The following is a 13,935-nucleotide window of genomic DNA, read 5'->3' as shown; positions in this document are numbered from 1 at the left end:
ACTGACAACTGTTATCAAATTTTACATGTGCAGCTGTCAGTTGGCATATTTTTTGTGATTGAGTTATGATGGTCGTACATATGGTTGTGAAACGTTCGAATATGCCCATCTTGTCAGTTTTCCTTTTCAGTGAGTTTGATGCATGAAGACGTTACTACAGGAACCAAACCCACTGTATCTATCGTGTATGCAAATTAGCCCGCAGTTCTCAGATCCTAGATGCAATCTTTCTATCTTTTATATATCACCATATTCTTGTCGGTTGGATGATTGTGGACCATTATCTTCAAAAACTTGTATGGAAAATCAAAAATAGGGGTGGGATGGGTTTTATAACCGGGTTGCAGGTAAAAATATTTTTATTTATTTATATTTTCCGCGTTTCGTGGTAGGGGAAGACAGGTCTTCATTATTATTCTCCCCTTCTTTGCCTGTTCTGAATGTAGACCTTAATCTGTGGGCTCATTTGTCTTCAAGTGTCAGAATCCGACTTAGGACCGAACTACATGTATCTGGACCAACCGAATATTCCTGTTTTTCTCCTAGTTTTCATTGATGTAAAGTGGGATTATCGATACTTCAAGTGGGTCTCTACTGCTATTTAGATCTTTTCCCAACGTTATACTATAGAGTAAATATACTTGCAACAATAATTTATATCTGGTTATACAATGAGCAGTGTTCTGAGTCAAAGATTTAGTATAAAATAAGTTTCTGATTAAATATAATCAATCCCATCAATTTTGTCGTCATGATGTGCTTCAAAAATATAGTCTGGCTAAAATGTAATGATTTATATGTTATCAAATTATTTGATCTTTCTCTGTCTCTTGAGATTGTTTTCTTTGGTCTGGAATGACAAGTTTTTATCAACAACAATTTCTGATAGTAACAACCAACTCAAATATTGTGGTGTACTAAGCGGAAATTTCGTCTACATTGAAGAAGAATCATAATTTGTCTTTCAATATCGGGCGTTGGAGATTTATTTTCTATGGCTGCACTCCCACTATGGCTTCAAATTGATTCGGGGGTGCTCTTTCACCGTACACTTTCACTTTCACCCCTCAAACACGAATAAATGTCATAACATTTATAAATTGAATAGAATTGTACAAGGATAAAAATACCCGTTTTCCTAGGCATCAATATCGAATGTATATCATATCAAAATCAATATTTATTATAAAGTAGTACGTATACTGTGCTCAAATTTGTATATTATTTTGAAATAGATTGATCATTTCACTCGCTCAGGAAAAATATGTTACGTGATCATAATAACTCTTAATAATCTAGACAAGAATATTACAATATTGTACAACTACAAATTAATAATATATTTAATGGAAACATCGAAAATAAGTGCTTGTAACTGTACGGCTAGTTACATACAGATCGATTTTTGGTCGTACGATATTTTACCGTCCTTATAAATTCTATTAGATTGAACAGATGATTTCAAACATATGATGTTTGCCAAGTTCCGTTTAATCTGATAGAATTCATAGTGACGACAAAATATCGTACGACCAAAAATCGATGTGTGTGTAACTGGCTTACTGCTAACTGCTAAGACAATTTTTATTGGACAAGAAAAGCATGCTTATCTAGTATTAAGAAGTAACGATCATAGTAAATTGCAATGAAATTGATACCTTTTTCACCTTCTCAAGGATTGAAGGTTTTCCTAGTACATGGTTATCCATAGTTGGAAAAAACCTTCAATCTTCCATCCTTTTTTGCACCACTTTCTTTTTATTTGGTTTTAATGTGTATTGTTGTTGTGTTGTTTGTATGTATTCCTTTTGTTATTCTCTGTATTAAACTTGTATGTGTGTGTAAAAATAAATTGAATTGAATTGAAAAAAAATTTCGGTTCACAAGAAATATATGTTCAGTTTTCCTATCTCAGTTTTGTTTATGCTCTCTTGAATCTTGTGTAACTTAAATGAATATGGGTTGGGTGTACCAAAATAAATAGGGAAATAGCTCTTCATTCTTTTTCTGAAATTTACTAAATTAAAGCAAATAGACACATTTCAAACTGCTAGAATTGGACGTTTTCGTTGAATATTGTTGGTGTGTGATTTGAGAATCCAGTCGATGGAGGCTGGAGTTGTGTGACAGCATTGCTATTGCCTGTCACATTGGTTGGGGAGGGCGATGGACGTTATGAGGGGGGGGGGGTCGTTGATGGATCCACTTTTATGACGAGTCTGGTCCACTGCTGGCTGGCTGTGTGTCGAATTATTGTATGCTTTCAACCAAGTATGTCAGGGCTGATGTGAATTAGCACTTAGTTGCAACGCTTTTGCTCGCCAAAGCCGACCGATACTGTCAACACAACTCAGGTTCACCATTTACAATTTACACACTTGTGCTCTTGTCAGATGATCTGTTCTTATATTGATGAAATTCCTGCATACATATTACAGGACAAGGTTCGAAATTATTTCCAGTTCTACTCTCTATTGACTTGAATTTGTTTAAAATATTTCTGGTTTCATGATTGAATAAATCAGTTTTTTTTTTTTTAAATAGATGCTTATTGTAAGCAAACATATATATTATACTATCAATGGATCTTCACTATTGCAGATTTGGTATGAATATAAATTAATTCAGCTTTTAAAATGTAGAGATTCCACATCAGTCTAGATTAATTTATTTGTGCAGATTGCAATTTATTAAGTTATAATTTATATCTGATTGCAATTTACTAATTTATAATTGGAAAAAACTTATGAAGTGATAAACATAACCTATTTTTGGAAAATGTCTATCTGAATTTGGGAAAGGAACAGTTTTGGGCTTTAAGCCTGTTGTTCCTTTCCCAATCATTCATAGTTCAGAATGATATTGTATGCATCGATGTATAAATAAATAAATTTATATCTGATTGCTTTTATTTATAAAATAGAATTATAGTACCCTTTAAAATTAATGTTAATAAATAAATATATCATTTGAATAATTTAATTAATAATTACTTAAATAGCCCTGAATTCATACATTTTCAAAAATCTGATTGCTTAAACTGATGTATATCATCTTAGTTGCATCTCTGAGTGCATTTATTATTCTACTATATTTATTAGAATAACACTTTATACTACTGTATTTCAAATTATTTTTATAATCCTTTTTTTTATTATTATTTTTTTAATTCTACATGGTGAACCCCAATTTATCTCCTTGAAGGTGACTTACAATTGGTTAATTTCATTACTCGTTCCTTGAAATAGATTTGCGAGAAGTGAGAGATTTGATTATTTGGTAATTTTTATAGATGCTTACATAATTTTGAGAATGAGAGAGGGTTATTCAGACATGAAAGCACAAGTTTTTTGGATATGATTTGATTGTATGGGAAGAGTTGTTGTGTTATTTCTCCATGATTGAAAGGATAAAACAACCATGTTGTCAATAAATAAATTTTTCTTCAAGCTGATCTTGAATTTCATCAAATAAATTTCATATTTTCAAAAGATTATGTGGACATTGTTCAATTTTTATTTTGAATTATTCTTCAAACTTATATAAGTGGTATTAACGACCTCAATGTATTATTCTATACTCTCTCTGATGATCTGATGTCTTTCTTATTCTTTCAATTTCTTGGATATGTTTCACAAAAAAAACCAATAGACCGGCGCAGACATGAACGTATTGAATGTATGCTGTAATCAAATTGTTATAAAATACTGACCTTATGGTTTTTTGAGTTAGTGTTGGTATTGTCTTCAATGATTTTATTTAACGAGGTCAAATGAGTTAGCCTAGTGGCAGCTGCATGAAAAATCAGCGGTGAATTGCGGTTTTAATTATCAAATTTGTTATGGAAGAGTTGAGTACTTGGAATGATAAAAAATTTGCCGGGAGCTCTTCGCTTCACACGTTTTCAGATAGTGCTCTACTTACTCTCGATACTCACAGAAGAGTGAAAACGCACCGATCTTCAAGTTCAACCCTCTCTATTTCTTCTACCTCCACCTTCATCATTTCGAGACTGTTTAACAATCTGTATAGAGTACATAGTAGATCTAAATCAATCAAGTTCCCATTTGACGAGATTTAGGAAGTAATGTATTCAAAGGAATAAAAATCTATTAGTTAGATAAGTTGTCATCACCTTGACATACCAATCAATTTTTTAAAATTGATTAGATAATGTATATGAATATATAGTAAGGTCCACGTTATAATGACAGTATTTGATCAACTTTGGTTTTGCTATCCATGTCTATCATTCGACAAAGCCGGTGGTACTATCCTTTTCCAGGTTCACAACGATGCCAAGTTTCTACACTGTTTTTGACAGTGTAGAAATATAATTAATTAATGCAGAGAATCGGCATCGCTATTCTGTTATCTTCATCCACTGCCATTATAACGTGGACCGCACTATAGTAATCCTTTTTTATAATTCCCTCTGGAAACACAGGGATTTCACAAATGGAATTGACAATGCTATTCTCATTCATCATTCATAATTTTCAATCAGCACGAAACTCAAGCTCCCTTATCCTGTGATTATCAATACATTTTTATTCATCACTCTCTTTTTATTCATGAGTTTCAACCAATTACTACCTTTTCCACTTCTTATGAGCTCCCACATTGATTCAAAGCAGATATCGTATTACATCAAATAGAACTCATATTATCAGAAGATTAAGAGGGCATTATCCAATTGTAATTTTGAATTATTCTTTATAACCTACTTTAATTAGTTTTAGAGCATCATCAGTTTTGTATACAGTAGCCTCTCTCTTAACCGGACACCTTTTAACCGGACATCGGTTTAACCGGACTACACTCCACGGAAGTGACATCTCTTTAACCGGAAAATAATTATCAGCACATCGGTTCAACCAGACTGGATTGGCAGGAAAAAGTGTAAAAAGGCTTAGCAACTAACTATTTTCTTGTGTTTTGTGTTCACAGATATCATAATAAAGCGTCTAGTTTTATTATTTTTACGTAAAAGTCATTATTGGCTTATAAACTACAAAATATGCGTATCAATTTAACGACTTTTAGGGAACGTCGGTTTAACCGGAAAAAACGTTATCCGGACTGGCCTCAGTCCCGATGAGTCCGGATAAGAGAGAGGCTACTGTAGTTCGATTGCTCCAACAATTGAACTGATACTCTGATGGGAATACATTATTAACTCAATGCAAGCCCTGAGTATTTGAAAACTGATTAAGTTTGTTTCATTGCGATTTGTGTAGAAAGTAAAAGCGTTCAGTCAACAGTTACACTTGATTAGCTGTGTTGTTGTGTGTGTTTGAAGGCCAATCATTTGGCGTTTGTTGTTGACTCCCACGTCGCCTCATGCCATTACACAATTCGCTCGAAAAATAATAATAATAATGTCATTTACGTCACACGGAAGCCAATAGAAGAGAAATATTATGGGAAGGGGCAGGAGGAGGAAGCCAGAAGTGTACAGAACAATCAGCTGTTTAGCAGCTGTTGAAAGACAGCCAAAGCAGTCGTCAGCCAAAATTCCCCATCTGTTGCCGAAACTCTAATCTCTTAAAACAGATTCTGACAGCGGGAGACTTCTGCCAGATCTCACTGATCTAAAAGAAGAAGATCGCCAGATGAACTACACAACATGATGGAATACCAGGCCTCTTCTCTGCTACATACTCTCTCTAGCTCAGATGCTATTGCTTGCTGCTCTCTGTCTTCCTTTGGAACAGAGCCAGGCAGCTAATTTACAAGAAAAAATAAAGTAGAAAAAACTAACATCGAGCTCCCGTAAAAAGACTGTAATGAACTAGCAACCGAGAAAGCTTACCAGAAAATTCGGTGCTCCATAGATAGCAATCAGGTTCACGTTCATTAACTCACTAGAAATTAGTCAACTCAAAAAGTGGATTTCCTTAAATCTTGCAGGTGGATTTGGAGAAGCTGATTTGAATTTCAGGGTGACCCTTGGAAAGGTCAAGTGTAGACTGGGTCACTAATTTTCTTCATCATGCATTAATTCTACCCAACTGAAAATGTGCCGAGACATCTGCAGACATACGGAGGAAAAATCCCTCCCCAGGTGTTCGAATGTTTCAAACAGACGTCCGTCGTCTTCATAATGTGTCTGCTGACGTCTGCATGCATACGTTTTTCCCGTCCGTCTGTATGCTACTGTGTGCGTTCGCTTCAAGTATGGAATTCATCAGTCAATAATAAGACCCTTGAAATATTGTGTTACCCTGAATATCTTACTGATACCTTAATATCCTTACTTATTCTTGAAATCGTGTTAAAACCTTTAGATGTAAGGGAAGAAAGTAGATATTATTGACTTCAAACAAATAAGACCCAATCAAATTATCAGTTGTGTATTCGTTTAGGAAATCATGTGTGAACAAAAATGATTTAGAATATTTTTCAATGTTTATCTACTGTGGGAGATGTAGATGTACCTACATCACTCACAATGATACCTGTCAAGCATCTAAATATCTAGAGTATTGTCTTCAATATAAACTCAAAAGCTTTTTCCTACAGTTACATTGAAAAGTGGCCATTGCTGCACTGATTACAGAACGGAAAGAATCACTTTCCCGCTCTAGTGCGGGAAAAATTTTCCTGCACTCCAGATTTGCAACATGGCAACGCAAAATACTTAGTAGGTTATATGGAGCAACAGTGCAGCAAAATCAAAATGAAGTTGGTAACAGTGACTGGGCTGCTATAGTGAGCAGAGGTGCAACGAAGCACAACGCGCTAATTATTATTCATTATATATTATAACCAAGGACAACGAGGACTTTAGGATTTTAGGATTAAGGTTTTTATCAATAATAAAATTACACAGAAAAACATTTGATGCATTTCAGGCAATTTTACCCATAATTACCCACTTTTCATATTCAATGGTAACTGTAGGAAAAACTTAATGTGAAATACGTGCGCAAAGTTCCTCTGCTGCACTCAAGAAACCATTCCGCCCTCGCCTACGGCTCGGGCGTAAACGTTTCTTTCGGTGCAGCAAACTGTCACTTTGCGCACTAGTTGCACAAATAACTATTTCAAAAGTCATCATCTCACTCATAGGTTTAATGTAACTTTGTGTGATTGCTTTTTGACATGTCAAATTTTATAACAAGTCTTGCTTCAATTATCTATTGATTAGGCTTAATTTTTGCAGTATTGTTCATGGGAATTTTCTTTTGTCTGTTTCAGCCGCATTCGTTGTTCATCGATGCTTTTCTTCAGAACAGTAGGCTAGATCATGTAACTCAAGTCATGGGACATCACATTACATATCTCGACATATTTCTTCGCACCCAGAATTTCATCCTGCGAGGGGATGGACCATTGCCCTACGACTATAGGCACTTCATTGCCATCATGGTAAGCTCAAAATAATACATTTTATTCGAATTTCAAAGGGAATACTTTTTGATTCAAATTTTTAGAAGTGTCAAAAAATAAAAGCAATCAAATCTACCATGAATTAAAACTATATTCTGTAAATGATAAATTATAATTTGTTTCAACTAGGTCAACGTAATCTCGTGACTAGTCAATGCTTTAATTAATATCAATAGGTTTAATTATTATTATAAATTGGTTGAAGCTATAAATTATTTCTATTAATTGCTATGATAATTTTTGTACGTTTCAGCAAATTTCTCCGAAAAAATAATTAATCTCCTAAGCTGTTTCAGAAGTACATTATAAGAATATCTTGAAAACACTCATTACTAACAAATCTAAAGTATAACGTCTATTTACAGCTTTGACAATAACTCATAGTCAATCTTGTCGTTTGGAATTACAGTATTTTTTATAATTATCTCCATGATTATTCCATTAGTGATAAATTCATCAGTCTTATAATTAAATTTGTACCTGCCAACCAACCACAATCTTTTATAAATGGTTGAATGTATTGTAGTGATAAATCTGGTTGTTTTTCTCACCGCTTCGACTTGAAACTCTCAAATATTGTAATTACTTTGAGGGAGGAAATGCCAAATTGGAAGAAGTTATTTTTAACGTATTGACAAAATGCCAGAAAGTGTTTCAAGATAATATTATTCCTCTTTTAAATTGCTGTGACTTAATATTCTCACTCTCTCCTCAAAATAATTAATTCCTTATGAAATGAAAAAATTCTTTATTAGGCGGAGTTAGGACTTTCAATTCCTCTCTACCACTCAACCTCGACATTACAAATGCATTGATTAAATAATACAGTGTAACCAAATACATAAATAAAAATACATTAAATAATATCGCTACAAAATCCTTATGTACCGTATTCCTTTTGATAACAGTCTGTGATTGAAATGCCAACTAATTTAGAGCTATACTTATTCTCAATTATTAGTTATGTGCTCGAGTATGTAGAATGTAGTAGTGTTTAGTATTCAATTTTATTCCATAAGTCTACTATAAGTTTGACAAACTTTTAAGAAAAATATTCCGATGTAGCCCCATCCAAATTTATGTTGTTTCTCTGTAATAAATTCATAATAATGTTGTTATTTTTGTTGACAGGCAGCGGGAAGGCACCAGTGTAGCTATCTAATAAATTTACAAAGGCAGGAGTTTATTCTTCAAGGAGGGGACCAAGCCTGGTTGAAAGGCCTTGCTAAAATACCAAAAAAGCTGAGAGACTTGTATGAAATCAATAAAATTCTTGCTCATCGACCATGGCTTCTCAACGAGAAACATATCGAGGTAAAATTTAATCCACAAGACTTCGAATATGAATTATTTTGAAGTCATCATTATTTTTTTCATTTCGACTATAGTACGAGTATTATTGATTTATGTGCAGGACGTTATAAAAATTAATTATCCTTTTTTATATACACTAAATGTATGAGGACAGAATTGATTACGCACAGATATGAGCTCAGCAAGATAAGCCCACGTATTAATTATATTAATGATTTAATAAATTATATCATAATATCAATTCTGTAGTTTCACTTTGTAGGAATTGAATTTTGTAAGTAAATTAGAATTACATTTTTCAATAATTTATCTTACAAGCATTTTTGGCTGACAATAGTAATTCAACCTTGAGTCCATATAATTGATATCATTAATCAAATATTCAAAAGTCAGTTAGATCATGCACCACTGTCATGTGGATTTCAATTTTATTAAGTTTTTAATCTCCATTTACCACATCAAATTTTGAAATATCAGAGTGTTTTGAGAAGTATCAGGAGAATAAATTTATTTGGTTTATTTTATTTATTCTCATGGCTTTTATTGGCAGAGAGATCCTTTCGGATCTTCTGCCTTGCCGTATCATCCAATGTCATTTCCTATCAATTCATTTGGTTGAATTGGATTTATTGAAATGTTAGGATTCTTGAACTCGCACACTTCTTAGAACTCTTGATCATAATAATGCATTCCCTTCTAGCATTTCTTAGATAAAATTCCTGAAAGATCCTAAATCTATTCTTGTGGGTTCCCACCTGTGGGGTCACCTCTGAAGTATGTGACTGATTGAGAAATTTCAATATTGATAATGAGACTCTCACAATACACAACTGTGAAATATATAGACAACTTCTGTCAGTTTTTGCGCAGAAGATGGTTATATGTTTGAAAAAATGTCATAAGTCGCATATTTTACATCCCACATTCATTTTTATTAATATTTTATTGTCATTCATTGAGCAACAGGATTCTCAGTTGGAAACTGAAAATACTGTAATACTCTAGTTGAGAGCTTGTATCTTTCTTGGACTTTTGACCATCCATGTCTAAAATAGTAGATGCCAATAGTAGTTGCCATAACGAGCCGGCAATTCTGCAGTATTAGATGTAGGTTAAGCTGGCGATCGGCTCAGCAAAACAATTATTATGTTCAATGCATTTCAGCCATCTTTTTTGTTTATGGTAACCCTCATGCGGGTGAACAGCTGATTGAATCCAGTTATGCAACGTTGTAATTCCTTTAAGGTTGGGGTATCCTACTAAAATGATGGCAGTGTTCTTTTTGTCCAAGTTTCTGCTTATTCTTGTTCTTATTTGTGTGTTAGAAACTGATGAAAGGAATACTTCACAGTTCCCGATTGACAATCTTGCCACTACCTCCGTAAGCAAAGCCGTAGTGCGTTCGTGTGACGTCAGCACAGGTAGGGCTCCTACACCAATAGAAACTCTAGCTGATATAGATTAGCTGAAATCAACGAATTTTTATTGGTGTAGATTCTACTGTAGAAGCCCTACCTGTGATGACGTCACACGAATGCACTAAGGCTTTGTTTACGGAGGTAGTGATCTTGCCCACTTCTGTCGATCATATATAGGCTAGCTAGTGATTGTAAATTGTATAATTTTTAGTTGTATGATTATCTGTATTTTACTTTTTTATTTAATGTTCAATTATGAAATGCTTTTGTGCTTCCAAATGCAATTATAATGAAACATTTTATTGGCAAAATAAAACATTATTATTGTAAGGTCTACAAATCAACCTCTATTCAATTATGTGTGGGCAAACAAGTAACTACAGTATTCTCGAAGGAGTAGAATCATCTGGAATGGCTAATTCTTGTGATGTCTATGTATCGTCACCGTACAATACATAGTGTCACTTCGCTCGCTTGCGTCAAGGTGCCACCCCGACAACCTGTCACCTACTTGGAATATTGTTGTTCGGGACGTCACTCGTCAACCCATCACCTCAGAAGAATTTTTGTTGGAGTGACACTTTGACTCGTAGCCATATTGATACCTATCGTTTTATTGATATTTATTTATTATTATGTGTTACTTTATCATTGTTACTGTTATAGGGTACCAAAGTTAGCATGTCTACTAACGTTGATAGGGTACGAGATATAACATGAGCCTCAACCCCTCAAACGGAGAAAGAGTGGTAGGGATGTAGGAGTGGGAATATCTCTCTCATACATCATCCCCTCTTACTCTGCATGCATACGGCCAGGTTAGAGAATGAAGTGAGGGTACTGGCTGCTGAGAAAAACTGACCAAACTCATACCCCCACCCTAAAAGAAGCACAGTTGAGTCTCATGTGATGAGGGTTGAAGGTTCACGTTACAACTCTTTGCCTATACATTGATGTAGATTAATAAAAACAATATACAAATCTTGAAGCACCCTTTATTTTTTTTAAAACTTGAAAATAAAGTTTAAAAAATAAAGGGTGCTTCAATATTTTTATATTGTTTTTATTAATTTGAAAATTAGCTCATGTGAATGAAGTGTTTTTATTGATGTAGATGTACAACTTATTTGTCTGAGCTAAGGCTCCAGAACAAATGAAATCATAATTCATAACATGAGCCTCAACCCCTCAAACGGAGAAAGAGTGGTAGGGATGTAGGAGTTGGAATATCTCTCTCACACATCATCTCCTCTTGCATGCATACGGTGTGTCGTCCAACATCCAGAGAAATTATTATTATTGTTTTTTTGTCTGAAAAAACTTCTATACCAGATTGTTTATTCTGAGGTTTTATTTTCTAGAAACTGACAAAAGGCACAGACAGCTGGTCGCTGGCAGAGGTGGTGCACGCAATAGTACTGCTGACGCACTTCCATTCGCTGTCCAGCTTTGTGTTCGGCTGCGGCGTCAACGATGAGCTGGACCAGCAGCAGAGGGGCGGCAAGGGGGAGACAGTGGAGGGGGGAACGTGGCTGCAGCAGGAGGCGGCGGGTGGAGGGGGGGCTGATAGCAACGTGGGCGTGGACACGTTGATGCAACGCATGAAGTCGCTCTCGGAACGCAGCGAACAGTTCTCGGCCGAGGAGAGTGCCAAACGCTTCGAGCACGTGGAGTCGCAGAGTGTCGAGCTGTTGACACGGTCCAGTGTCCGCCTCAAGCCCAGCATCGGCCACTTCATCGACGACCCCGATTTCGTCTACGAGGACTTTGCGCGGCGTGGACAGAACTCCGATATTCCAACCTTCAGAGTCCATGTGAGTTGCAGACACCGTGGCCAATTAGATAAATAGATCAATTTAATTTAGAAAGATATTGGTGTAATGGTGCAATTTCTAAGCTGGCTGTAAGCAGGCGGCTCGAGACGCGTGGTTAGAGCCGACACAGTTAGATCACATAACCTATAAACTCTTAGATTCGATGATTCATTATACCGGGTGATTCAAAAAGGAATTTACAACTTTGAACATTCATATAAATCTTATTGAACAAGGTACAGAGCTGGTTTTGGTGTTGTTTTAAAGGTAAACACTTCAAGTTTTTTTTACCTTAAACTAAAGATTTTCTATGTGACTTCCGTTGGACATTCTTGCAGACATCCCATCGATAGTCGATTTCTTACCAGACTCGCACTAGCATTTCAGGTGTAACTTGGTGAACAGCAGCGCATATCCTTGCTCTAAGTTCAGGTAGAGTGGCTGGCAAAGGAGGTACATACACCTCATCTTTTATGAAACCCCAAAAGAAAAAATCCAGCGGTGTTTGGGAAACGAGGGGGCCATGCAATTGGCGCATTACGGCCAATCCACTGATTTGGAAAGCGGTCATTAAGAAAATCACGGACGTCAGTTAGATAGTGTGGTGGTGTGCCATCTTGCATAAAGAAAACATTTCGTTCTCGGTTATCCTCATCGATCTGTGGTATCAAAAATTTGCAACATATCAAGGTACACTATGCCGTTTTTCAAACCAAAACACACAGCTAGCACGCTCTGGTCCAGTGGAGGCAGTCATCTTTGACGTGACTGCCGCTAGCGCTTGTGCGGCGCGACCAGGCACTAGCGGACTACGCGAGTCAAAACTTGGAGTGTTTTGAAAGCATTATAGTAGCCAACACTTCCAATCCATTTGCTGCAATAAAGCTCATACAACATAAAAATCCAACGAGTCATGGAATCTAATGAATTTCTAGGTTATGTGCCCTAGCTGCGAGGCTCTAACCACGCGTCTCGAGCCGCCTGCTTATAGCCGCACCCATAGTTGCACCTTTAGATAGATAGATGGATGAGCAAATGATGGATACATAGATGGGTGTATGATGGATATATGGATGGATAGATAGATAGAGGGATGGATGAATGGATAGATAAGATAGGATAGATTAATGCCTTCACTTTTACACTTGAAACTTATCAAGTGCTGTGGGCGAAGTTGAGACAATAAGTGCACCCTCTTTCACTTCATGTACTGTAAATATTGTGAGATTTACTTCAAACTGTCTGACTTAATCGATGGAAGGCATTGTTACATGATATTAACATATTACATTATATTCATTGTTACATGAAGGCATATTATAAAGAATGCCGATAGTATGAAGTAAGTCTCACAATTCATGGATCATAGTAGATTGGTGGATCATCATTGGTGAATAGATCATAGATCTCACAATACAATCATATAAGAAGTATAAGGGTAGATACTTCATGTCCAACTAGAAGGATGAAGTCATAGTTTTGATCCGTTAATAGCGCTACCTTTTAAGGCTGTGCAAAGGCTAAAAATAAACTTTCTACTGGTGATATTTTTTTCGTTTTGTACTCGTATACTATTAAGCTATCAAAATGAACAAGTTTCTCAGAAAAACTTTATTCCGATCATTACTTTTTGAAATATGAGCGCCTAAAGTTTAAATCTTTGGGACAGATCATTTCGAATTCGGTAAGAGATGAATCCATTAGATTCAGAGGATAAATTCTTCATGGTATTGTTGATTGAATCAAACAAAACTTTTCTGAAAATATCAATTTTTGAAAAAGTTATTCAATTTACCAAAAATAAATTTTAGTTGAGTTATCTTTGGTAAATTGAATAACATTCTCAATAATTGATATTTTCAGAACATTTTTGTTTTATTCAATCAACAATACCATAAAGAATTTATCCCCTAAATCCCATGGATTTATCTCTTACCGAATTCGAAATGTTCTGTCCCAAAGATTTAAACTTTAGGCGCTCATATCTCGAAAAG

At 35.3% G+C, this 13,935-nt stretch overlaps 1 protein-coding gene across 3 annotated transcripts in view; it reads left to right on the top strand.

The window, feature by feature from the left end:
* The window catches only part of LOC111062214 (sestrin homolog), a 145,901-nt gene that overhangs the window by 122,918 nt on the left and 9,048 nt on the right, over window positions 1–13,935 (top strand). For all 3 annotated transcript variants that reach the window (XM_039420453.1, XM_039420451.1, XM_039420452.1), the window contains 3 exons: window positions 7,204–7,374; window positions 8,527–8,709; window positions 11,489–11,941. In XM_039420453.1, coding sequence (XP_039276387.1) covers window positions 7,267–7,374; window positions 8,527–8,709; window positions 11,489–11,941 — 744 coding nt within the window. In that variant the 5' untranslated portion in view covers window positions 7,204–7,266. The remainder of the gene's footprint in view (window positions 1–7,203; window positions 7,375–8,526; window positions 8,710–11,488; window positions 11,942–13,935) is intronic.

The sequence above is a fragment of the Nilaparvata lugens genome, chromosome 2 (assembly GCF_014356525.2).
Source record: "Nilaparvata lugens isolate BPH chromosome 2, ASM1435652v1, whole genome shotgun sequence".
Taxonomy (NCBI): domain Eukaryota; kingdom Metazoa; phylum Arthropoda; class Insecta; order Hemiptera; family Delphacidae; genus Nilaparvata; species Nilaparvata lugens.
This window is presented reverse-complemented; position numbering and strand designations above follow the sequence as displayed.